General features: G+C 42.9%; 1 protein-coding gene across 1 annotated transcript in view; it reads right to left on the bottom strand.

The window, feature by feature from the left end:
* Positions 1–25,189, bottom strand: part of LOC146867373 (pulmonary surfactant-associated protein D-like) — a 71,601-nt gene that overhangs the window by 34,844 nt on the left and 11,568 nt on the right. Inside the window, exon 2 of the mRNA XM_085604672.1 lies at positions 8,338–8,557. Within this exon, the coding sequence (XP_085460798.1) occupies positions 8,338–8,536 (199 nt within the window). The 5' untranslated portion in view covers positions 8,537–8,557. The remainder of the gene's footprint in view (positions 1–8,337; positions 8,558–25,189) is intronic.

Here is a 25,189-nt window from a genome sequence, read left to right on the forward strand (position 1 = left end):
AAATTTGCACAAACATCCAGTTTTACTGATAAAACATATGGCGCGCAGAAATAAATATGTGTGGAAATCGGATTATAGTGAATATTTATCACTTTCACATCACCAAGCAAAGTGTCTTGATTAGAGGTCTTGTGTGGCTAGTGGCTGGTGTCTTTCTGGGACCACCAGAAAGCCCTCTTTGATGGTCCTCTCCTTGCTTCATCTCTCTTACGTTTAGCCAGCAACTAATGATGCTGCACAGGTAGCATAGATCCCACTTAAACACGAAGAACCTTATGGATGGTGTATCTCTCTGATTCACTATACCACATTCTAGCCTCATGGCCCATGCCTTGATGACAGCCCTCGGCATCCTCATTTGCCTCTGATGCTGGAAACATAACATCAGTGGCGTTTGTGTCCTTGAAGCGGTGATCGTCATTGTGGTGATTCTGGCCTACCCTTCACACTTTTAACTAGGGGTGAAGTATATTTTCCATGTGGTGTGGTCATGGATGCTGTAGTGAATATGTGCTCATGTCTACTGTCTCATCTTTGGACTGCATGTTGCCTTTATCTTCCTCCTCTTTTATTGTGCTCTCTATATGACAAGGCAGTAGTTAGTATTATATCTGGATGGCATCACACTAATTTGTTTGTGTGTCATTCATGGAGTTCATACATTTTGATAGGTGCATCTCTGTCTTCTTTCTGGATAGGTATATGTCATCTCTAAACAGTAGGAAGAGTTGTATTTTCTTTTGCACATGGACCATCAAACTGCAAGGCCCACAATGCATGTATAGTTATTTGAATGGCATGTCTTCAAGCTCTGGTTACAGTGCTGGGTCTGTGCTGAATGGAAATGTTCTGCCTTTACACATGGCTCTCATTTCCATACTGATTTTGGACTCACGTGGAGCCTGTTTCAGTAAGTTGTTGTGCAGATGTGTGAATACTACTGACTCCTGCCAGGGGTTTGGATGTGCATGGCCCACCTCCAGGCCCAGCAGCTTTTTGCCTCCTATTGACAAGTTTTTCACCGGTGCGTGTGGTTATAAAAGTGTTACCCAATCACTCAAATACAGTGCTAAGACACACCGACTGCATGTATTTTCTCCTGGATGCATTCTTTCAAAAGGATTTCCAATTTACCAATAGAATGCAAAGCCAAAGATTTTATATGTACTGATCTGGAAAATATTACCTATGGGTGCCCAACATAGGCTTTTAATTCACCCAAAAATAAAGGTGTGTTTCTTTCTTTAAAAAAGTTTGACATAAATATATTTCGTTTTTGTAGGAAATTGGGTTACTGGTTGAGTTGAATGAAACCCTACACTAGCAGCAACCACAATTCTTGTTAGGGTGGTAACGCAAGCAAAACCCATTTTAACCTGTGCCTAACCCTCTTGTAGTTCAGCACGAAGCAGTCAGGCTTAACTTAGAAGCAATGTGTAAAGTATTTATGTAGTATCTCAAACAGTAAATTCACACACCAATTTAGAATCATAGAGTAAAATATAATAAATTATTTGACACCAAAACGACAAAAATTCAATTAGTTGAACCAGAGATATGTAATTTTAAAGATTTCAGTGAAAACATTGCTTGGATGCAGAAACAGCAACTGTGGTTTTGCTGGTCCGGGACAAAATAACAAGTTCAGGCCGACCGCAGTGGAGCACGGGCTGGTGCAGGAACCAGGTTAGGCTTGCTGAACAAACTCACTTAAATCTGAGTTGCCAAGCGTAGTGATTCCAATGGGCTGTGGGGCTGCAACGAGAGGGCCTGCGTCGAGGCGCATTGTGCAGGGGTGGCTCAGAGGAGCTGCGGGGCTGTGATGTGAGGTCCTGCATCGAGTTGTGTCATGCAGCGGAAGTTCAGAGGAGCAGTGAGATCCTTCATTGGAGATGAATCTCGCTCCAGCAGTTCTGAAGTGAGGCTGTGAAACGATGTGTTGTGCTTCATTGGTTCTGCCCAAAGGGACAACAGCTGGGCTGGATAAGCACCTTCAGACCCACTTCCTATGGTCTAGGACTGGAATGGCTCCATGGGGGCGAGTCCAGTTCCCAATAAATACTGTTGGGTGTACAGGATATACTGGCGCTCATATAGTAATTTACACTTAATTCACTGCAAAGAATAATGATAACTCCTGGTGCATCCAAAACAGGGTGAAGAGAACACCCTACTTCCATAAACTCAATCAAACTATTGAACAATACTTTAACAATGTTTTTGGAGCACACATGCACTTCTATGATTCAATTATGTATGTAAGAAACAACAATCAACAAAATTCAGTTGGGCTCTTGTTGTTCTCTTCTTTAATGTCATCAAATTCCAATCCCTTACGCCAACGCGTTTTGCCGTGGTAGGGATAACCTACGGCTTCCTCATGGCTGGAAATAATACAAAGTAAGCATTTGTAATCACATCCTGTAGCACTTTGCATAAGTGCCATAGAGCCCATGTTTTGACAACCTCATGCAAAGGACAATTCAAGCCTACAGCCAGTGCAACAGATTTCTACACAAGCCCAAATTAAAATGGTCGTCCCTTCCTTATTTTAACACATAATTTAAAGTCACATTTAATACATAACAAGAAGTTCAACATTTCACTTATTCCTTACATCCAGTTCATTGTGATATTGTGGTCATACTATTAAGTCCCATGCCTAAACCAAAGTGTTTTTATGTCTATATAGCCCACGTGAATAATATATAAGAACACGTCATATGACGCCGGTACCTTAGAGTTTCTCAAATACGTTTCTGTTAAATCAGAGCAAAATAAAGTCTCTTGTTATTCCAGAGTGCGCGAGGCAAAGGTTTATCAGTGCAAAAACCTTAATCAATAACCCCCACATTTTCAACAATAACTCCTACCTCATTAAGGGCATATATCCGTCTTACATCCAATTACTTTATTCCTTTTAAAACCAACATTTTCCGTGATAAGAACAAGCTCCAAATCTAGATAAACAAGTAACATTCTGTTTAGTGCCTTAAATTTTAAACCTTACTAGCTGAAATTAAAGTCAATCAGACTATCAAATCGCCATTCCCTTACCTTCCAAAATTAATACTTATGGCGTAACTTGATCCCAAGTCCGCTATGTAAGTGTCTCATCGACCAAAATTGCTGTAATGTCCAGTCCGCTTATAAATATTGTTCAAAATCTGAAACACAAACCCAAAACAACCAGATTTTGGAAGCTGCCCTCACTAATTATCGTAAGGCAATGTATTTCATAATTAAAGGTTGAAGTATCCCTACCGTTTTATTTCAAAACCCAATACAACCCAGTGAAATGTCAAGCCGCCGTCACTTTCTCTCCCGACTCCTAGCGGGAAGAATAGATACCGAAAGGTCAAGTTACCGTTACGGTATCATGTTAATGAATTAAAGTGCAACTAAAGAAAAAGAGTTGAGGAACCCCTATTTCCTCTTACCTCTTCGTGTCTCTGTATCTCTGCACACGAGTACAAGCGAGGACCAGCCGTCTTCCGGGTTCATGGTAAAATAATCTTTATCAGAAACTAAAAGCGGACTCATCCAGCCCCCATTTGTTTTCAGAGCGATCTAAACCTAGTGTTCAAACGCATTCATGGTAGTCTGTAGACAGTTCCATTAGAACCATTATAATGTTAATTGGTTCCTCATTCCAAATGAATCCTTTTATATATATAAAGATCTTTGATAACAACATTTCTAGCGATCCATAATTATGGGTAACTTCACCTCATGCACCAATGATTACAAATTGTCTGCGACCTGTTCCATAATTGTAGGTAACTCCACCTCACTTATAAACGATCATCAATTCTCTACAACCAATTTAGGAAATGGGCAGCATATTCAATATTTTATAACCAAATGCCATAGCTTCATCTCGCAGACCGCCATATAACTTTTTACATCTGCTACTCATTGATTCCAAGCAAATCGTGCGTTGATCACATTACACAATCAAAAGCTCCCTTATTTTAATGCTCATTATTTATCAGATTGTTTAAACCGCCATGCAGTAGCACACTATTCTATAAATTCTGCTAATTAGAGTGTAAGTCTCAATGTCACCAGAATCAATATGTAATCTGTTTAATGTCATTATTCATAATCAACCTTGTTCACTCTCCCAAAAAGTATTGTAGTTCCTGATCGAAGTTTAAGCCGTCTTCTACGGCTCTTAAACGCATGATCCACCTTGCCTCGTGCCTCCGCAACATGAGTTCTCTATTTCCACCCCGTGGGTCAGTTTTAATATGCTCAATTCCAAAGAATCTAAAACTTTTTTGTCATCCTGGGTTGTGCAATTGTGTACGTGCTCTGCAATGGGATACCGTATGTCATTCTATTTAATTGCTCTTAAATATTCACTCATATGTTCTTTTAACATTCGTATAGTACTTCCTACATATATTTTGGTACATTTACATTCAATTATATAAATGACATATTTGGTACTGCAGGTTATATTAGTTAGTATGTCATATACTTTGCCATTGTTAATCTGAAATTGCTTAGTTTTATCTTTGGCACACTTGCACATCCCACAATGCCCACAGAGATACAGAGACACAGAGAGGTAAGAGGAAAAGAGGGGTTCCTCAACTCTTTTTCTTCAGTTGCTTTTTAATTCCTTAACATGATACTGTAACGGTAACTTGACCTTTCAGTATCTATTCTTCCCGCTAGGAGTCGGGAGAGAAAGTGATGGCGGCTTGACATTTCACTGGGCTGTATTGGGTTTTGAAATAAAACGGTAGGGATACTTCAACCTTTAATTATGAAATACATTGCCTTACGTTAATTAGTGAGGGCAGCCTCCAAAATCTGGTTGTTTTGGGTTTGTGTTTCAGATTTTGAACAATATTTATGAGCGGACTGGAGATTACAGCAATTTTGGTCGATGAGACACTTACATAACGGACTTGGGATCAAGTTACGCCATAACTATTAATTTTGGAAGGTAAGGGAATGGCAATTTGATCATCTGATTGACTTTAATTTTGGCTAGTAAGGTTTAAAATGTAATGCACTAAACAGAATGTTACTTGTTTATCTAGATTTGGAGCTTGATCTTATCACGGAAAATTTCGATTTTAAAAGGAATAAAGTAATTGGATGTAAGACAGATATATGCCCTTAATGAGGTAGGAGTTATTGTTAAAAATGTGGGGGTTATTGATTAAGTATTTTGCACTGATAAACCTTTGCCTCACGCACTCTGGAATAACAAGAGACTTTATTTTGCTCTGATTTAACAGAAACGTATTTGAGAAACTCTAAGGTACCGGTGTCATATGACGTGTTCTTATATATTATTCACGTGGGCTATATAGACATAAAAACACTTTGGTTTAGGCATGGGACTTAATAGTATGACCACAATATCACAATGAACTGGATGTAAGGAATAAGTGAAATGTTGAACTTCTTGTTATGTATTAAATGTGACTTTAAATTATGTGTTAAAATAAGGAAGGGACGACCATTTTAATTTGGGCTTGTGTAGAAATCTGTTGCACTGGCTGTAGGCTTGAATGGTCCTTTGCATGAGGTTGTCAAAATATGGGCTCTATGGCACTTATAGAAGGTGCTACAGGATGTGATTACAAATGCTTACTTTGTATTATTTCCAGCCCTGAGAAGCCGTAGGTTATCCCTACCACGGCGAAACGCGTTGGCGTAAGGGATTGGAATTTGATGACATTAAAGAAGAGAACAACTGAATTGTGTTGATTTTTGTTTCCTACATACATAATTGAATCATAGAAGTGCATGTGTGCTCCAAAAACATTGTTAAGGGGCCAGTCCAGTTGTTGGGTTCAAGGTGTGTGGAGCCTTCTCAGTCCCTGTTGGTCTGATGAGGAGGCCAGGCAGATTGCCCTTGGAGTTACTCTGGTGGTACTGAGTTCTAGATGTAGGTCCAGTCCTTCTCACTCTGGCAGCAGGGCAGCAGAGTAGCAGCCCTTCTTGCAGATCAGCACAATAGTCCTTCTGAGTATTCCACAGGTCCAGAGGTGGACTGAAGAGTTGTGTCTGAGGGTCCACTATTAATACCTACTTTAAAGTAGGAGAAGGATCTGGAGGTTTCCACCCCCTTTTGTGAGAAATTTCCTGTCTCTCTGCCCTAGCCCCAGCTTATCTGGGGGCACAAAAGATTAGTGTCAAACGTTTTGTGAGTGTGTTTGGACAGAGTCTCCCTGATGTGCAAATGTGGTAGATGACAACTCCTTCCCATCAAGTCAACCAAGGCCCATCTTGCCAACACCTATTCCCCCTTTTTATCACAGTCTGTGAGCAATACACAAAGACCAGCAGCCAGTTACACTTAGTCATGTGGACCAGAATACAGGCACCAAATTGTTAGGACAAGAAAATGCCAAATTTCTAACAGTGGCTTTTTCAGGATTGTGACATAAAATCTAACGTTACCATTGAAGAGGGTTTTAAATTACAATTCTTTAGATACCAAATTCGACATTACTACCTGCTTCTAATTGTAGGTTGTCACTTATTAAATGTAATAAGGAACCCAGTGTTATTTCATGGGAGAGGTAGGCCTCGCCATATTGAAAAACGAATTTAGGTATTTTTCACTACCAGGACATGTAAAACTTAATAGTACATGTCCAACTTTTCTAAATACACGCACCTTTCCCTAAGAGCTGTTTAGGATCTACCCTAGGGATGACTTATATGTATCAAAATGAAAGGTTTAGGCCTGGAAAATTGTTTATTTATTTTGCCAGGTTGGAATGACAGTTTAAAACTGCACAGACAGACTGCCGTGGCAGGCCTGAGACATGATTGAAGGGCAACTTAAGTGGGTATTACAATATGTGCTGCAGGCCCAGTAGTAGCATTCAATGTATACTACGTGGATACATGTAGTAACACTATACTAGGAACTTGCAAGTAAATGAAATGTGCCAATTGGATGTAAGAAAATGTTACCATGTTTTATGTATGACCACTCACATTTTAGCACTGGTTGAGAGTGGTAAAGTGAACAGAGTACTAAAGCCAACAAAAACAAGATCAGCAATGATGAAGGAGTAAGATAACTTGCTTGGGAGAAGACTACCCTAAAGCTGACAGTTTTGCTGGAGGTATTCAGGAATTTAAAGTGATATAAAAGAATATGTAAGTGCTTAATCCAATGATTTCCTCCTTTAATCTAGAATGATCTAGCACTGGAGGTCAAAATCCACTGGAGGTCGTAATCCGGACAACAGGCCAACTGTCTATTAGCAAGCTATGGAATAAAAAGGAACACATTCTCCTAAAAGTGCCTTCAAATTCTGTGTGTAGTTCCCTTCAATGTTCATGCATCTGTAAACAAAGTCACCTGAAAAATGATGGTCAACAAAGTGGGTTGCAGAAATTAAGCAACATAAAAGTAATTACTCAAAGCAAACAATAAACAATCTGGCATGTATTTATTATTAATACATGTTATGGACCTTGAAGAACTGATCAGTACCCATTCACATATGAATGGCAGTTGAAGGGTTCGAATTAACAAGAATAAGATATTTGTTATTTCCTTGATTATGTGGAGTTTCCTAGTCTTGGTTAAAATAAATAAGACAATCAAACGAGCGACTTTGATATGATGGTCACCCGGGTATAAGCCATAATGAATACATAGTCCAGCTATAATCGCTAAAGGCAGCTACATGGTTGTCCTAAAGCTCTGCTATCCAGGCACAAATGATGAATGTCATTATGGAAGTCTGCAATGGTTAGCCGTCTTTGAATGCTCTCTACTGCCATGTTTTTCAATGCTGGTGGCACTAGAGTTTGGTCACCTCAGAACCTGCCATTTTGACTTGGAACATCTTGCAAACGTTTGCTTCTGATTGGTGGGATGGAATATGAACCAGTTGGCATGGCGTTAAACCTCCATTAACGTCACAAACCCCTGCCCCAAGTCTGTTTTTAAAACTGATCGTTTCTAATTTTGCAACATGTACAAAAGTACAGTTATCTGATTCTCCCTCCAAATCTTCAAATGCAATAATGCAACTTGCTTCGTAAATAAACATTTTGATTTCGAACTTGTGTGAGAAGAACTGTTGGATGATGTATCTAATGTCACATTTTTATTTGTTAAATGTCATAGTGCCATATTTAATGCTGTGGCTACTGCTTCATCATTTATTTGACGCCTGAAAAGCCAAAGATTTTATTAGCAGTGAAACCTACCACCTTTCAGTAAAAAGTAGTTTTGGAAGCACTGTGGCATCTTGTAGGTATTCACATCTCGATGAGCAGATTATGTTGAAAAGTAGACCATATGTGTGGACAAAATGAAAGGAGCATCTTGACATGCAGTACCTGGTTCTCCTTTCTCTCCTTTGGCACCTTCCTTGCCATCTCTCCCGTCTCTGCCAGGTAGGCCGTTGTTTCCAGGGGTGCCGCATGCAATCACTGGGCAGCTGTTTGTGCTTTCTAAGTTACTCTTTGGGTCAGTCATGGCTGCTGTGAAGCGTGAGACTCCCAACGTGAAGATATAAATGGAAAGCAAAACATTCATGGTTGGTTTATCCTAATAGACCTGCAAGGAATCAAAGAAATTGCAAATTCATCAAATTCATCAAAGGGACCTTTTGGAGCATGATGATGTAACTACAACCTTACATCCAAGATCAGATGCATGACAAACTCAATGCCTGAACTCATCTACGCGTTATACATGGTCATATCACAGTCATTATCGCACGTTCATCACAATGTCGCAGTGCTTAATTTGAGCCGGTGGTTTCCAGTGCTCAGTACAGGCACTTAATTGTCAACACCTGGGCTTGTATCAGTCTGCCACATGGTGGCGCTGTTAAATATGACTATTGACTGCCGCCCAAGCCTTTCGTATAGCTTTGGGGGCCTAGAGTAGGCCGAATTGTCACTCTGTTAAGAGTGTGATGATTAGTAATTGTGTTGGTACTGCCATTGGAAGCGCTGGCAGGGGCAATGTGTGATGCAAGCTGCAGGAGCCTCCCAACGAGGGCCCTGGAACTTCTGTTTTATAAATTAAGCACAGCAATGTCGTGTTCTAGTATGACTTTAATTAGTGTTAGTTCTTGCAGATGACAGGCAGTGGCACTCATTTTTGAGAACCAGGACTTATTTTTCATCATCAGCCTTTGACCCAAGCAGAACAAGAGAGTAAAAGGCAGAAAGGCAAGCATGAAAGAGTCAAACAAAGATAAGTCTCTGCATTTACTGTTTCTTTTTTACACATTAAGAAATGGATCTACTTCACCAAACATACAGCTAGATAAATTAACTTGTTTCTTTCTCAAACGTTCATCCGTTTATCCATCAACATGGAAACCTACACTTCTTGATCAAAAGAAGTCTCTCTGCATCTCATCATACAAGAAAGACATCGGGAGGAGAGAAATGTAAAAAAAAATGAAACAGAATATTGGTGGCGATAATCCATGCGTTTTATGTGTTCAGATTTTCCTAAATAAAAAAGATATTTTAAATTCATCTCAGTCCCCAAAATTGAGCGCCAGTCCCCCACACACAACCAACGCCACACATCATGTAAACTAAATTCCCTTTAGTTGCTAGAGGTATTTTCCATAGGCAATTAATTATGAAGTTGAAACATTATCTCAAGATTCTGTTTGCCAAAAAAGCCATGTAGCTGGGTCATGATGATGTTGTGTTTGCATACTTTCCCCCCTAAATGAGCTATTTATTGCAAGGAGGGCAGATTGTTTAGTATGGTTGGTTGGTACTGGGAGTCACATGCGACAAAACAAAGATCTCTTCGCTGTACATCATTCTCTAAGGACCTTCCAGTGGTTGTCAATATAGCCTTGAAGCCATACATAGCGGGCTATACCAGCCATTAAAAACCCGCTCCAGTGTTAACAACCTGAACCGAAAGCGAGCCCATTTCACAAGGGAGCAGCCTTTTATGGAAGGTATAGCCTGCTACGGAGGGCTGTAAGGCTATTAGAACATTCCACCTCTAGAGAGTAGAATGTTGTAATTAGTAAATCAAAGGCCTCACAGAGCCTGAGAGCGTTGAAATCCCTTTGGGCTCCGTGAGGCCTTTGTTCACAGCAACAGCTGTGAAATAACATTGGAATGTTGATGCTCGGGTCTTCAACCAGCCATTAGAAGTGCAGAGCACTCCATTGTCATCAATGGAGCCTCAACATTCCAATGTTCTAATATCATTTAGCAACCCGGTCCAATATACTTCATGAAAGGGACATCATTATTCTGAATATCCAGCCAGGAATCTGCTCCTTTGTCACAGTATTCAGCTGAGAAAGCTAAGTGACCCCATGCCATGCACTACTCCTTCTCATTGCTGCGACCAAACTGGTTGATATCACTGTAAGTGGAAATCTGGTAAAAAACAGAGGAGGCTTGCCTTGAAGAAACGCCCAGAAAGATTGATTGTCCCAGTGAATTTGCTAATCACATAGAGCTCCCACTCCTGTATCTGAAGCATCTCAATGTTTAAAACTTTAGCAAACATGGGTTTTAGGTTCAAATTTAAAGCAATAATTCTCACACATAAAGCTGCTCATAAAAGAGGAAAGACATTATAGCATTGTTGGGGTAGGAATGTCTCCTAACCTGAGCAACACGATTGCATGTAAAACTGGTATAATGAGTTTTTCTTTGGGGCAGCTAACACTTCAATCTAGCCTTTGCTTTGAGGTCCAGGCTCGTGTCTAATAATTCTGATTCCCAGAACCCTTTCTCTGACCAGGAAGGACACACCAAGCTTGACCTCTAGGTTGAAGGACTACTGTCCATGTCCTGCCTTGTTAACATAAAGTTGCAACAGCAGCCTACGTGTTTGTGCATTGCAGTCCTGAACACATCTTGCTCCTGGTTCTGGTGGAGTGTGGTGCATAATGAGCCATTCCTATAAAGTTCCATTGATATGTAGTAACCAAACCCTTGATCTGACATCCTGTTTGCATGTCGAATATGAGTGTGCGAGACATGGTTGGTAGTATGTGATGTGGTGAGAGTATGGTGCTGAGATCAGCTGGATCAATTTTCAGTTGTCACTGGCACAAAATGAAGGTTCGAGTATAGCTTCTCCAGAGAGTGGACATGTCTTGCCTATAGACCTTGAGGTGAAGGGAGGACACACAGAAATTTAAGTGTGAGGGATGGAGACAGGTCTACCCATAGAAATGACATGATGGCTTTTAGCAGGGTATTGCTGATAAGCCATTCCTCAGCAATGCCCATTGGTTGATAGTAGATGAGGTGAGTTAGTCAGCAGATCCTGTTGTTAGAGGAGAAAGGTTTTTTAGAAGGGCCTGTCTGTTCTATCTTCCCCTAAGTGATGCTTCTGGAATGCTGATGATAGCCAGGTTCAGAGTTTTCCTACTGCATTGGGCTACTGGTTTGAAGACTCTTCCCTGGAGCTGGCATATTAAATATTTGCTGTGAAAGCCACCACCTCCCACAAAGTCTGTGACTGCACTGTAGCCAGAAAAAGTTATTTGAAAAGGAACCACCCCAATCTGGCTTCTAGACGTCGAGCAGTGAATCAACGTATGCTATATGCAAATACATATACATGTATGACCCAAACCATCCCATAATATTTCAGCTCAAAGGAAGGGGGTGCTCTGCAGTGTCCCTGAAGAGCTGCTATGATTCAGGGATGGTGTCTGCCTGACTACCAGCGTTCAGGAGATGAGAGAACATCACCTGAAGTCTAAGTAAATTGCTGGAGAGCTATGAGTCTGCCTAATGCCTAGAAGTCTGTCTGGCTGCTCAGAGAAGGGAGTGTGCCTCGCATTGCAGGAGGACAGACAGTCCAGAGGTGAAGAACAGCTGTGTTTCCACAGTGTCGAGCAACCCAAGAGCTGATAAGACCAGGAGTGTAACTGGTGTCATCCAGAGGCAGTGGGGGTGAGGTGTAGCCAAACCTTCCTGTGTGGTTCATTCGATGAATTGTGTGATGTATTGGCAACCTCCATGTGATACCCGCCCATTCAACATGACTGCAACATTACCAGAGGGACCAGTTCTGCTGCCCCTGATGTTCTACATGGCCTGAAAAGCCTATCAACACTGTGGTAGTGGAGGTTTCCCACTGACCTGGAAGCCACAACTGCTGAAAACATGGGGTGCCTGCTGAGGCCCTTTGTGCTGTTATTCTCCAGCAGTGAGATGTAAGAGATGGGGCTGTTACCCACAGCCTTGATCCCACTGGCTGAGGCAAGGACCATCCAACCACCAAGTGCACACCAGAAAGCTCCATGCTAAATTGCATCTCAGCGATTAGGTAACATGAGGCTTGAAATGATAGACTGATGGACTATGTCGTGGACTCAGAAAGTTAATCTCGCACTCATTAGAGAATAATGAGTCACAAGAAAGATGATTATTTTTACTCAAGACACATAACTAACTGAACTACAAGTTCGTGAGTGCCCGATCATGCCTCTTTTCATTCCTACTGGATTCACGTTGTTGGTGGTGTGTAAACTGTAGAAGTAGGCTAGGACCCAGTAGTTTACATTGTAGAACCCTCTAGCTGAAACCCTAGTGTGCATGATTTACTTTTGTTGTATTAATAAAGTTCCTTTTTTTTTTTTAATTAAGAGAAGCACTGGGCTGAACAGTCAATTATTGTACCCATTAATTGACTGTTGAGTTCTGAGTCTCTCCTTCCTAAATGCCTCCCTGAAAACCTATGACTGCTTGCCGTCACTTCTTGAGCAAAGTGCGTAAATAATTAAATTACCTGGCCCAGTTTGCAAACCCATAAGAGGACGGATCCCAGGACACCAAAAGCAAACAACATCAACCACCAATGTTGTGAACCAGTTGCCCCTGTCTGTCCAGAGACCGCTCTGAATGATGTGCGACATGCATACTTATAGTAGAGAGATCAAAAACTAAAACCTGTAATGTCTCCTGGGCAGAGCATCACTTTTGACGTGCTCGATGACACTTTCAATGTGCCCGCTCAGAGACGACCGGATATGAAGTCAGTAATAGCCTAACATGGAACCAGCTCACTGCCTCGGCTGAAGTACTTCATTTATTTGAGGCCACATAACACTGTGAATGCAATTGGAGTCATTCAAGTTAAAGGTTCCTAATTTATCACCCTGTATTTGGAGGTTCAACTGAACAAGGTTAAAACATACCGTTTGTGTTCCTGCACTCAACATCTTTTGTGTCTTCAACATTCCCCTGGTGAAGAGGCAGTCCCTCTCCATGAGTCCACAGCAGTGGCGGCTGGCAAGGCTCGCGAGTGTCAGGGCGGGCCCTGGGGTGGGGGGGGGGGGGGGACTGCAGAGATGGGAGGTCGCCTGAGGATGAGCAGAATTTTTTTTAAAAATGTTATTCGCTTACCTTCCCTCCGGGTCCTGTGTTTCTGCTCCTGCTCTCGTTGAGGAACAGAAAGCACAGCCAGACCCCACTGACCAATCACAATGCTGCAATGCAGAGTTGTGATTGGTAGGCACCCAGGCTTCCCTGACCAATCACAACACTGCAATGCAGCTTTGTGATTGGTTTTCAGCGCCCTGGTTTGACGCTCAACCAGGGAATTGGGGCCTGGGCATGTTCTCCATGCAGGTTGTAATGCAGCCTGCATGGAGAACGAGGAAAGTGTGCATGACTGGTTTGGGCAGCCCCAGAGGGTCGACCAAAGAGTCATTGCGAACTTAGGCGTGGGCAAACCTCTCCTCCCCTGCCCTGCTCCGAGAGCAGAGTAGCCACGCCCACCCGCCTGCCCGCAAAGCAGCACAAACATAATATGATAATAACTGAAAGTTATTATCATTTTATGTTTCCTCCTCTCACACTGCTTGAAAGGAATGGGGCAACTCTCCTCCACCATAGCAGGGGAGCCGCCACTGGTCCACAGGCACTTCACCTCTCCTGCAGCTGCTTAGTTTTTTGCTGCATAGTGAGATGTGATCAGAGGGCGATCTTAACTCACACAAGACTCACATGGAAACGTACATTTGTACAGTAAGTCTAATGATGTTACATTCTGCTTCAGCTGCTCCTTTGCTCACGTCTCTTGTTGGCTCTGAATATTAGCCCTGTGTGTCCCTCCACTTTTCACCATTGATAATTCTGCGATGGTTCTGCTGGATTAACCCCTTCTGTGCCACGCCCTTTCCCCCTCCTGTGCCGGGCGTTACATTAGTGGGTGGGGTTCATGACGAGTTAGTCTCGTCATGGGCACAGCGCGACCGTGCTCCATGACGAGACTATCTCGTCATGGGCACTGAAGAGGTTAAGGACTTCGAGACCCATACTGATGCGCTGGGCATTGAAAATCAGAAGTGTCTGAGAGGTTTGCAAATACACATTGTGGAGCATAGCATGTCAGGCCACTTCATCAAACACTGTGAGGGGAGAAATGACATTTTGGATGGCCACTGGGTGCGAGTCCTCACACTTCATAAAAAAATAGAATATATTCTTTATATTGAAAGAGCTGCTGGTCAGGCAGAAGTGATCACTCGCCACAGGAAGCAAGAGAGTGCCGGTGACGTGTTATGCCATATTCATTCATTCAAAAATCTTTATTTCGATCAATAAGATCATAAAAGATATGCATAACAGTAAGATTATTAAAAGCCGTGGAACATGAATTGCAATGCATTACATTGGCCATATTCAATAGTTATGTCCTGGAAAGTATTCAGTGAGGAGCTGAACTTTGCTCATGTTGCAGTAACATCCTGCCACATGTCGACACAGCTTTGGCAATGGCCATCAGGGGCCGCAAAACTGGGGCAATTGGCCATTTGAACAGCACATGCACGCAGACTGACAAAGACACTGCAAGACAAACACATGTATACCTGAAAAAAGTGTCACATTGAAAACAGGACAAGTCCAGACATACATCCTAATCGAAATGACAGGCAGAAAACATGGATGTAAGGAGCAGCTCTTCAGAAAGGTCTTCCTTGCCTGATCGAGTCAAACTATGCCAAGCAAGACCCTCTCAGTGACATCTCCATAGGTTTAATCAGTTCTTGTGGTATCTAAGGGACAATTTGCTTGGCTCATGGGCATACGCGGGACATGCACTCAGGCAATCAGGACATTAAACTATAAAGGCACCTTGGTCCTCGCATTGCGTGCATGAATCAAAATCGAGTGGAGCCCTATTTTCCTCATAGCCATAACTCAACAAATGCTGATCCACAAAACCATCGCAGGCGGAAGGCATATCTAGCAAACCTCCAGAGATTTGTGGTTCCAGAAAGAAGGCTGTTAGATCTGACCATTAACAAGATACTTTGTGGCATTTAACCTTGCTGCTTTTATTTGCTGTGCTTAATGTCTGCCTTACTTTATATATGTTGTCATTCATACCACATTTTTGCAATGAGTTGATTCCCGTAGTATCTTCCTCTCTAGAGCCCACTGGACATTGCCCAGCTCCTGAGCATTGTCGCACCTGTTTTATTATCAGAATTGCTGTGCCATCTCTAGCTATCTATATCCCCTTCATCACTGCTTCTCTTTCAGCCTCGTCTCAGACCCGGCACTGCCTTTGCCTGCGTACTCAGCATTAAGGAGCAACTCTGGGCAGATTCTGCGCCACTGACTCAAGCCCTGCCCATCGACCAGCAAGGACTGCTTTCTTCGCACCCCCACCTGCTCCATGGTTTCTCCCACAGTGAAGGCCACGCAGCGGAATGCTCAGTGAAGTCCAACGATGGCCTTCCAGACAGGTGTGCTCAATTTCTGAAGCCCAGTTGAGGTAATGCGCATGTGCGAACTCGCACTAGCATGACAACACAGTATACCAAGGCATAGTGGCTATCGATATACCGTGTCACGCGCCATCACATTATGCATTGAGTACCTGTTGACACTTTCAAGTCGGAATTTCTTTAATAGAGAATATCTATGTACATGTGTAGTAACATAGATTTAATTTTTTGTCTCCTGCACACTTGCCGTTCAGCGCATTTCACTCGGACTTAATTTCCCATGAAGCACAATAGCATGATGGCGTTTATAATCTCCCGCGTTTTTCTGACCACGGGGTTAAAACGACTGGCTTTTCCATTCCCTGTTATCGTCGGGGAAGCGACGAGGCCCAAGTAGGTGTTACAGGTGATCTGACACCCTTGATGAAATAGGTAGAATGGATGGATTCTGAGATAGGGGCATGGTGGAAGGTACAAGTTCTGGCTAACTGTTTATTATTCTGCCTTATCTTATTCTGCCTTATCTTTCTCTCCACTACGTGTCTTCTGACCTAACCAATTTAGTGTTTAAATACTGGGGCATGCCCCCACTCCTCCCATGTAGCATATTAGCCTGACAACCCAGGGTAGGTTGCTTGTGTGTGATTATTGAATATGATACTGCATCCTACATGTTTCACAGATCATTGATTACAGATAACATCAAAACACATGTTCGTATTTGATTGTGTGGTGTGTATGTCTGTGAAGCTCTTGTGTTGGTTGGTTCCAACATCAAATATTCACATAGAGTTCTTAAAGGTGCTGTTTTGCTAAGTGATGGTGTGATTACGGACGTGCACGACTGTGTACAAAGCTTGACCCATCACAAGTCCATTGTTTTTAATCGCTTACAGGTCCCAGGGGGCAAAGGGTGACTCTGCCCATTGCATGCTATTTATGTAACATGTTGTGCATTTGTCCTGACAGGATAGTGTTAGGTTAACTGACATCTGTAAATGACATTTTTACGTGGCATATAGCTCATCCAGTCCTGATGAAAGCCTGGGGCCCATGTGTCCATTATAATTTAGGACTGAAACATGTCCACTTGTATGTATTATCTCCATAGTCCCTCTCCTTTATATTTTAATCATACCAGGAACACCACAAATAAAGGGATACCTCTGTGTTCTGAGTTAATCTTATTCGAAGACCGCAACTGGAGACTATCCAAAGTGCTCTCAGGAACATGGTCAAGCACATCCTGGATTTTAGGGACCAGGATGAGACCCGATGATAAAGTATGCCACCAATAGAATGTGTATGGGTCTAACAAACAAATATGAAATAATTTTGACTTGTTAGGGCCAAGCCTTATACCTTGTATAATAGGATACCTTTTGGTGGGACATGTTTAGATAGGTGGATGTATCCTAGCTTTTTTCTCTCCTCCCTTGCTTAGCATTGGATTCACCTGCTGGTCTTCTCTGTCAAACATTTGTGGTGGATACAGAAACTTTTAAAGAAAATCTTGCCTGCACCACACTTTTACAGGCACATTTTTGTGCCATTTCCTTTTAAATAAGATCATTATTTGACCATTCTCAGCATTGTGTGAGGCCAATCTCAGTGTTCTGCTGTATCTTTGCAAGTAGTCTTTCTTCCAGAGCCACAGTCAATGCTCTGAATGTTCTTCCTTTATTTAACCACAAAACAATGTATCTGCATTTTTCTTTGGTCTGTTTGCAGCACAGAGTGCTCGTGAACCATACATTTCTCAGTGAGCCCAGAACACCCTCTGTGATATGGGAAAAGTGCATTAGCTTGGCTAAAAATTAAATGCTTGCTCCTGACAGCAACTCTTTTGACTCTAACAGAAAAGTTCATGTTATTGAATTTACTTGCTATCAGGGATGAAAATAATTTTTAACATATGCCTACTCTGCCAGTTCTGCAAGAAGTTGTTCATAGAGATTATGATTGCTTTACAGAGGCCATGGATAAGTGTAAAGTACCTTTTACAGAAGACCACCAGATACTTATAGAGAGATTGAATTTTTAGGCATGTCACCAACTTGTTAATGAGTTAATAGATTCATATGCAGGCCACTCAGGGTTCTGGCTGATAAATGTGACTTAGTGCCAATAAGGATATGTATATCAGGGATCAGATAATCAATAGATGCTCCAACACAGAGGCGTAACACAGGCCCCCGTAGCGCCCACGGTGCGGGGGGGCCCCAAGCTCCAGGGGGGCCCCTCAGCACAGCACTCTGGCCGGAGAGCTCCTGACTGAGCTCAGAGGGGGCCCCTCCACGCACCTTGCAGGGAGGCCCCTCCAAGTTTCATTACGCCAGTGCTCCAACGAGAAGATTCAGGAGCCGCTTTTGGGTTCTCGTAATCCCAAATTACTGGAAACCATTTGCCACTGTCGAGGGTATTGAGCAACAAATTGCTTCTTTTAAAACCCTGAATGTGGATTCAGTGAACAGTGAAGTGGTAGCCGTCTCTTGGAATAATTCTCATGAATTTAAAACAGACAGATACAAGGGCAAAAATTCGAATGTACCCTATAGTTATTTATTTATTTGCTTGTCATGCATAGTTAATTAAAACCATTGCATGTTCAAAAATGCAAAAGGATAAACACATTAAAACAACGCCGAATGGCATACGATGCATTTCTATTTCATTTTGGCTAAGCCTGACTAGTGTTTAAAACTGTACAATTCCAGGATATGCTCAGCAATAAAATATTTAAAATAAATGTAGAAGTCCACAGGAGTCAGCTTGGATTGAAGTCGTAATATGCTCTATGTCAAGAGGGCCACCCGATTTAGGGGTATATCAGCAACAACCGGCGATAATTACAGCTAAGCGCACTTAGCGCTAGGATAATTATCGCCGGCTAGCGTCGATTTTTATCGCTGAGATAGCGTGCTATTAGCAACGCTTATCTCAAAAGCGATAAAGATCCTAGCGCTAACTGCCAAACGTGAGATTATCGCTGGAAACCCAGCGATAATCTCACGAAGTTTGGCGTTAGCATGATGATAGGGCCTCACATACTTAGCCATGATATCCACCTTCCATAGGATATCATTGCTCAGTCAGTCCTGAAGCAGGCATAAGGAAAGTAGGGAAACAGGGGTTATCGCTACTTTTCTTGCCGCTATGCTTCATAGCGTGGGGCTTGATGATAGGAGAAATGTCGCTTAGCGACGTTTCTCCAGTCATGTCAGGTCAGGAACGCCCACTTTGCATCTCATTAGAGATGCAAAGCTGGGCGTTAAGAATCCGGACGCTAATGCAAGGTTTCACGTGATAGCGTGACCTTGCTAATTAGGCAATAAAATTATCGCCGCTTTTCTCCCGAAAACGGACGTAAAAGCGGCGATAATTTTATATCGCCTCGTTGCTGATATGCCCCTTTGTGCCTGTTGGTAAAGTGCTGAAAAGCACTAAAAGTTGATTTTAACCACATTTAAAAGATTCTTAGTATACATTTAGAAAATAAAAAAAGAAAAAACTGGACAATCTTTATAGAATAAAAGTACCTAGAAAAATATCATCTCTTGCTCAACCAGTTGAACCTGAAGTGCCAGAATGTGTTAGACGTCTTGGTAACTTGGTTGCTGAAGCTCGAATGCGCGGCGAACTCACCCAAAGTCTCAGCAGTTTATACTGTTCCAGAGGTTAATTTTCAATGTGGTGCCGGGAATCACAATAGTTTACAATTAATCTGGGGATCTGTAGAATTGAGACACTTTATAATGGCCAACCGACAAGTTCGAATCCCCTGTTTGTCGAATAGGGATTTCAGCAGTAAATTCCGTTGCTTCTCTAACGCTGGATATATGCAAACCTGATGCATAATGTTACTTTGGGGCATCACATAATCTGCACAATTTAGAGCCTTTGTGTTTCCATATTGTTTGATCAGCCAGAGATGGCAGGACCCCAAGCCTGATGGGCAACAGTTTACCCTTTAGATGTGCTGGGTAGGTCGTGCTAAGCAATGCTACTTGTTTTAAGGTGTCATACGATTGTAATGTCATCCAAGCGTGGGATCGAGCAGTGAATTTATACTTATCGTCAATAAGGGAGTGCAATCTAGCAGATTTATTGATGGAACTGCAGAACGCTGTGTACTGTAAGTTTAGATGCCAAAAGTCTTGTATGTGTTTCTTGTAGTGAAGACTTCATATATTTACCATAATTCGAGAAGGGGTCACTTTCAAGGGCCTGCCACAGAGCACTGACCTATACTGATTTAAAAAATATGTGTACTTTCTGTGGTTCCAAATTTCATGTATTGTCCTGAAAGCAATGCCTTGTTACAACCACTAATGCTTTAAAAGAGGTCAACTAGGTAATTTCTCCTATGTGTATGTGTGTAAGAAGTGGTATTTAAGAGCTTAGAAAGTTTATTTGAGCAGGAAAAGGCTGTTCTTGCGCTTCAGAGGCACCGGAGGTTTCACGCATCACCATAAGCCCACCGGCAGGCTGCACTTCAAGTCCTGTGGCCCCCACCCTGATTCTGCCACCTACCAGCAGTAGCGCTGCCGTGAGGGGAACGGCACTCGCTCTAAAACAACTACAGCCCCCAGAGGCCCCTGCGAGGGTGACGCGCCGGTCAACTGCACCTGGAGGCATTTAAATCATCGGAGCGCCTTCCGCAGTGCGGGACGCGCTTCAGAGGCACCGGAGGTTTCACGCATCATCATAAGCCCACCGGCAGGCTGCACTTCAAGTCCTGTGGCCCCCACCCTGATTCTGCCACCTACCAGCAGTAGCGCTGCCGTGAGGGGAACGGCACTCGCTCTAAAACAACTACAGCCCCCAGAGGCCCCTGCGAGGGTCACGCGCCGGTCAACTGCACCTGGAGGCATTTAAATCATCGGAGCGCCTCCCGCAGTGCGGGACGCGCTTCAGAGGCACCGGAGGTTTCACGCATCACCATAAGCCCACCGGCAGGCTGCACTTCAAGTCCTGTGGCCCCCACCCTGATTCTGCCACCTACCAGCAGTAGCGCTGCCGTGAGGGGAACGGCACTCGCTCTAAAACAACTACAGCCCCCAGAGGCCCCTGCGAGGGTGACGCGCCGGACAACTGCACCTGGAGGCATTTAAATCATCGGAGCGCCTCCCGCAGCGCGGGACGCGCGCGGGCAGCGCCCGGGCGAAGCCCGGGCCAAGGGCGGGCCCGTCCTTGCCCGTCATAGCCCGGAATAGGCTGGGCTGGGCCACGTTATTTGGCTGGAGTGTCTTACATGAGTGCCATTGAAGAGATCCAACAATAATTAAAGGTACTGTTTTCATCTGTGCTGGACTGTTAGCCCATATATTGATCATTTTTGTACCCTTAAATTCCGTTGTTCGAAACGTTTGCTCCCTGTAATCAAAATGAACAAAGCCAAGGGTACCTTGGGTAATAGGGTGGTGGATACCCTGGATGCATTTTTATCAAGGGCTAACTCAGTACTGACTCAGGAGATCCTGGATACAGAACGCAGACTTTCTTTAGAACCCCTTAACTCTACGAACAGGCTATCAGCTACACCAGAACTCCTCTTATTATCAGATTTAGGTGCTACTGAGGGGTCCTCGCCTATTATATCGATGTCTCATGAGGAGACGGATATACCTGAGGTTGAGGAAGCAGCAACTGTGGATAAAGGGATGATCACCAGGGGAAAACAGGGTAAAAATAAAACAGCCAAGGCACCAAACCCCAGAAAGAAGGGAAAAAGGGAATACAAGCCAGTGGGTGCACATGGAAATGAGGGCGGGGTAACAGGCAATGTAATTACTGACCTTTCCAACAATATCGGGGTGGGACAGGTAACTAAGAAAGTTATTGAGGGTAATCAGATACACGAGGGCTACTCTGAAACTCTAGAAAGGCTACTGCAAAAGCTTTTGGATCCGATCCTAAAAAAGCTTATAAGTATAGAGGACAGACTAGCAACTATAGAGAGGAACAGTGGGGGGAAATCTGACAGCAGAGTAGATATTGCTCCAAATACCAGTGAAGAGGTATCTTCAAGTGGCAATTCTAAGGCTCATAAGATTGATTCGGTAGTGAGAAGTGAGGTTCCAACTAACATAGCCGTTCAACCTCCTTCATTGACTGAAGCTAGACCTATTCAGGGACCATAGGAATCTAATAAACACCATAGTACCACTGATAATTTTATGATCAGCCAGGAACGGACACCTCCCGATTATCATCCGCAGGGACCCCATTCGATTGATCTACCATGGGAGTCCGCACCTTATACTGTGATCCTAGGTAATGTCCCCCAGCTGAAGGAAGGGGTCACAGAAGACTTTGATCAACTTAAAAACAAACTGAATCAATGGTTTAGTAACAATATATATAGGGGGCAGGATGTTAATAGATTCATAATTATGGCCCGTAGAATTAAATGGATAGGCAAAAGGACTAAATCTTATGACGGTGATTGTATTGTTTTGAACTTCGATAACCCACACACCACCAAAAAAATCCTACAGGAATTTCAAATGGGCTATTCGGGTTCCGGCTCTAACATAGAGATTTTGTCCCTTAGATACTTCTATCCTTAGGAACCGTGGTCACACAGACTTGATAATAATAGGAAAGATTCTACACAATTAAGGGACATCACAAGACAGAATTTTTTTGGCCAATCAAATAATCGACTTCCACATTTGTGGAACAGGGTTAACCCCCCTCTTCCTCAAGGATTAGAGATAAGGAATAGATTTCAGCCTCTATCAGACATCGAGGAGTGTGACTGGCTAACTTCTCAGGCTCCAGACAAAATAGATTCCCAAATTCCTATACAGGCACAAAGTAGAGAAAATGTAACTGATAATTTTTCGGCCCATAAAAAGAACATTCTATCCTGGAATATTGCTGGGCTGGCCAGGAAGAGTAACGATCCTCGCTGGATTGCGTTTGTTACCCAGTATAGGATCATTAACTTGCAGGAAACATGGGATATGGATAATAATTACTATCTAGATGGTTATCAGACCTTTTTTCTTTCGGCCTCTCCTTCGGCCAGTGGCAGGCCCAAGGGAGGTCTCGTAACATATGTCTCATTAGACATTAAATGCGAGGTGCGTATGATTACTCATCCTCATCCCGGAATCCTAGCAATTACTCTAAGGAAGGGACACGCAGAGTGGGGGATAATACATTTTTACAATTCCCCTTCTACAGTAGAAGAAGGAGGAAATATCAAGTCCCTGGCCACATTTATAAGAAAATACATGGCCAATATCCTACATAATCTGATTATCACAGGGGACTTCAATATTCACCCATGTGGGAATCCCTCTATCACTTGTCTAGCAAATTTAGGCTGCCCACTAATATCTGGTTTTCACTTTGAGCACACAACACACGGTGATGAATTAAATGACTTGCTGTGTGAATTTGATATGGGGTCAGTTATGTCTCACATGAGCCCGTCCACACTGTATACCACTCCTACCTTCATAGGCAAAGGGACTGGTACTTTTATTGATTATATCTTAATTTCATCTGCCTTAACTCCCCATTTAGGGGATTTTACTATCTTAATTAATGAATTTAGCGACCATAATCCGTTGTCGGTTTACCTTGGTGGTATATTGTTTGATTCTATAGGCTCTAAATCAACCATAGGAGTATTAAGACCCACTGATGGGAAAAGGAGGTTAAAGTGGACCCAAATATTGCCCAGCATTTTTAACGAAAACGTAAAGATCCATTGCCTGGAAGAAATTGACACCTGTAAAACCGTAGGAACAACGGCAAGATCCATCCTTGATGCTTTTGGCAGTTTATCCACAAAAGTATCTGAACTACTGTTAACAAACTCTGGTCAAAATGGTAACTATGGCCCCAAATGGTTTGATAAAAACTGATCAAAAGCTGCTAGACTACTAAAAGAAGCACTTACAAAAAAGCCCAGAGACCCTGTAGCGGTACGCAATTTGAGGAAGTCGTACAGGGATACCCTAGCGTTACGTAAATCGTCATTAAAAGAAGAGGCCTGGGAAGAATTAATAGATAGCAGCAAATTAAAAGACAGTACAAGATTCTGGAAGATTGTAAATGGTCCCTTATTTCAACAAGTGGGAGGTGATGGACTGGTGGCTCACATTGGAGAAAGTGACTGGATCAATCATTTCAAAACAATGTTTGACTGCTCGATTGATCTTAATGATAGTAGAGTGAGCTGTAGAGCCACGCCTGCCATAACATTCACTGAATCGGAGATTTTGGATGGAATAATGGGCCTGACCAGTAATAAAGCTCCAGGGCCTGATGGGATTCCCTCAGATCTATATAAATCAGATCCCCATTTTTGGGCAACTATTCTTTGCCCGGTATTTAATGCGGCAGCCACAGAAGGCTGTTTAAGTAGCTGGGCATTATCCACCATAGTGCCGGTATTTAAAAAAGGGGATAGAAACGACACGAGCTGCTATAGACCAATATCACTTATAGACTCGGTCGTGAAGGTAATGGGGCGTGCCATTCTAACCAGGCTGAAGGATTGGGCGGTTGAAAACAAGATCTTAACAGACTGCCAGTACGGTTTCCACGCAGGAAGCTCGACCACTACACAGTGTCTTAACCTGTACCTATTACTCAATAAATACACTGTGGTGAAAACTGGTTCGCTCCATCTCGCCTTCATGGACCTCTCATCAGCTTTTGATTGTGTCAATAGATCAAAGCTTTGGGTGGCCATGGAGGCGAGAGGGGTTGACGTGGGGCTGATCAACTTTTTACGGGATCTGCATTCTTCAACACGAGCAAATGTCAGGTACGTGAAGGATTTAAAAGTTACATCTGACTTTCCCATCAGGAAAGGTGTTAGGCAGGGTTGTATTATGGCTCCATTTTTATTTAACTTCTATATCAACGATCTTGAGAGGACCCTGGTAGAGACTGGTGCAGATTTTCCGCGTGCAGCGGGAAGGGGTATCCCTGTCCTGCTGTACGCGGATGATGCTGTACTTTTGTCTAGAACTGAAAATGGGCTCCAGACCCTACTAAACTCCTTCCACGGGTTTATGACCAAGCTAGACCTGAAAATAAACAGTACAAAGTCCTATATCATGAGCTTGGGCAAACGACCAGGGAGGACCTTTATTTTCAAAACAGGGGGAGATTTAATACCCAATACTAGGGTTTTCTCTTATCTGGGAGTATTATTCGACGACAAATTAAAGTGGGATGCCGTCATACACAAAAAAAGGGGGGAGATGGTCCGGGCAAATGCAGCAATCTTTAACTTTGCCTCCAAAATAGGGAAGAAACCAACAGGGGCCATGCTTAATGTATATAGAGCAAAAAGCGTTGCCATAGCTACCTATGGTAGCGAGTTATGGGGACGTGCTGAGATAAACCCCTTACAGGTCGAGGAAAACAAGTTCTTAAAAAGACTCTTATGTGTTCCATCAAGTACTTCTAACTTGGTGGTCCACGAAGAACTTGGTGTACCTTATATAGCTGACCAGTTAGCA

This window comes from Triturus cristatus, chromosome 1_2 (assembly GCF_964204655.1).
Source record: "Triturus cristatus chromosome 1_2, aTriCri1.1, whole genome shotgun sequence".
Classification (NCBI taxonomy): Eukaryota; Metazoa; Chordata; class Amphibia; order Caudata; family Salamandridae; genus Triturus; species Triturus cristatus.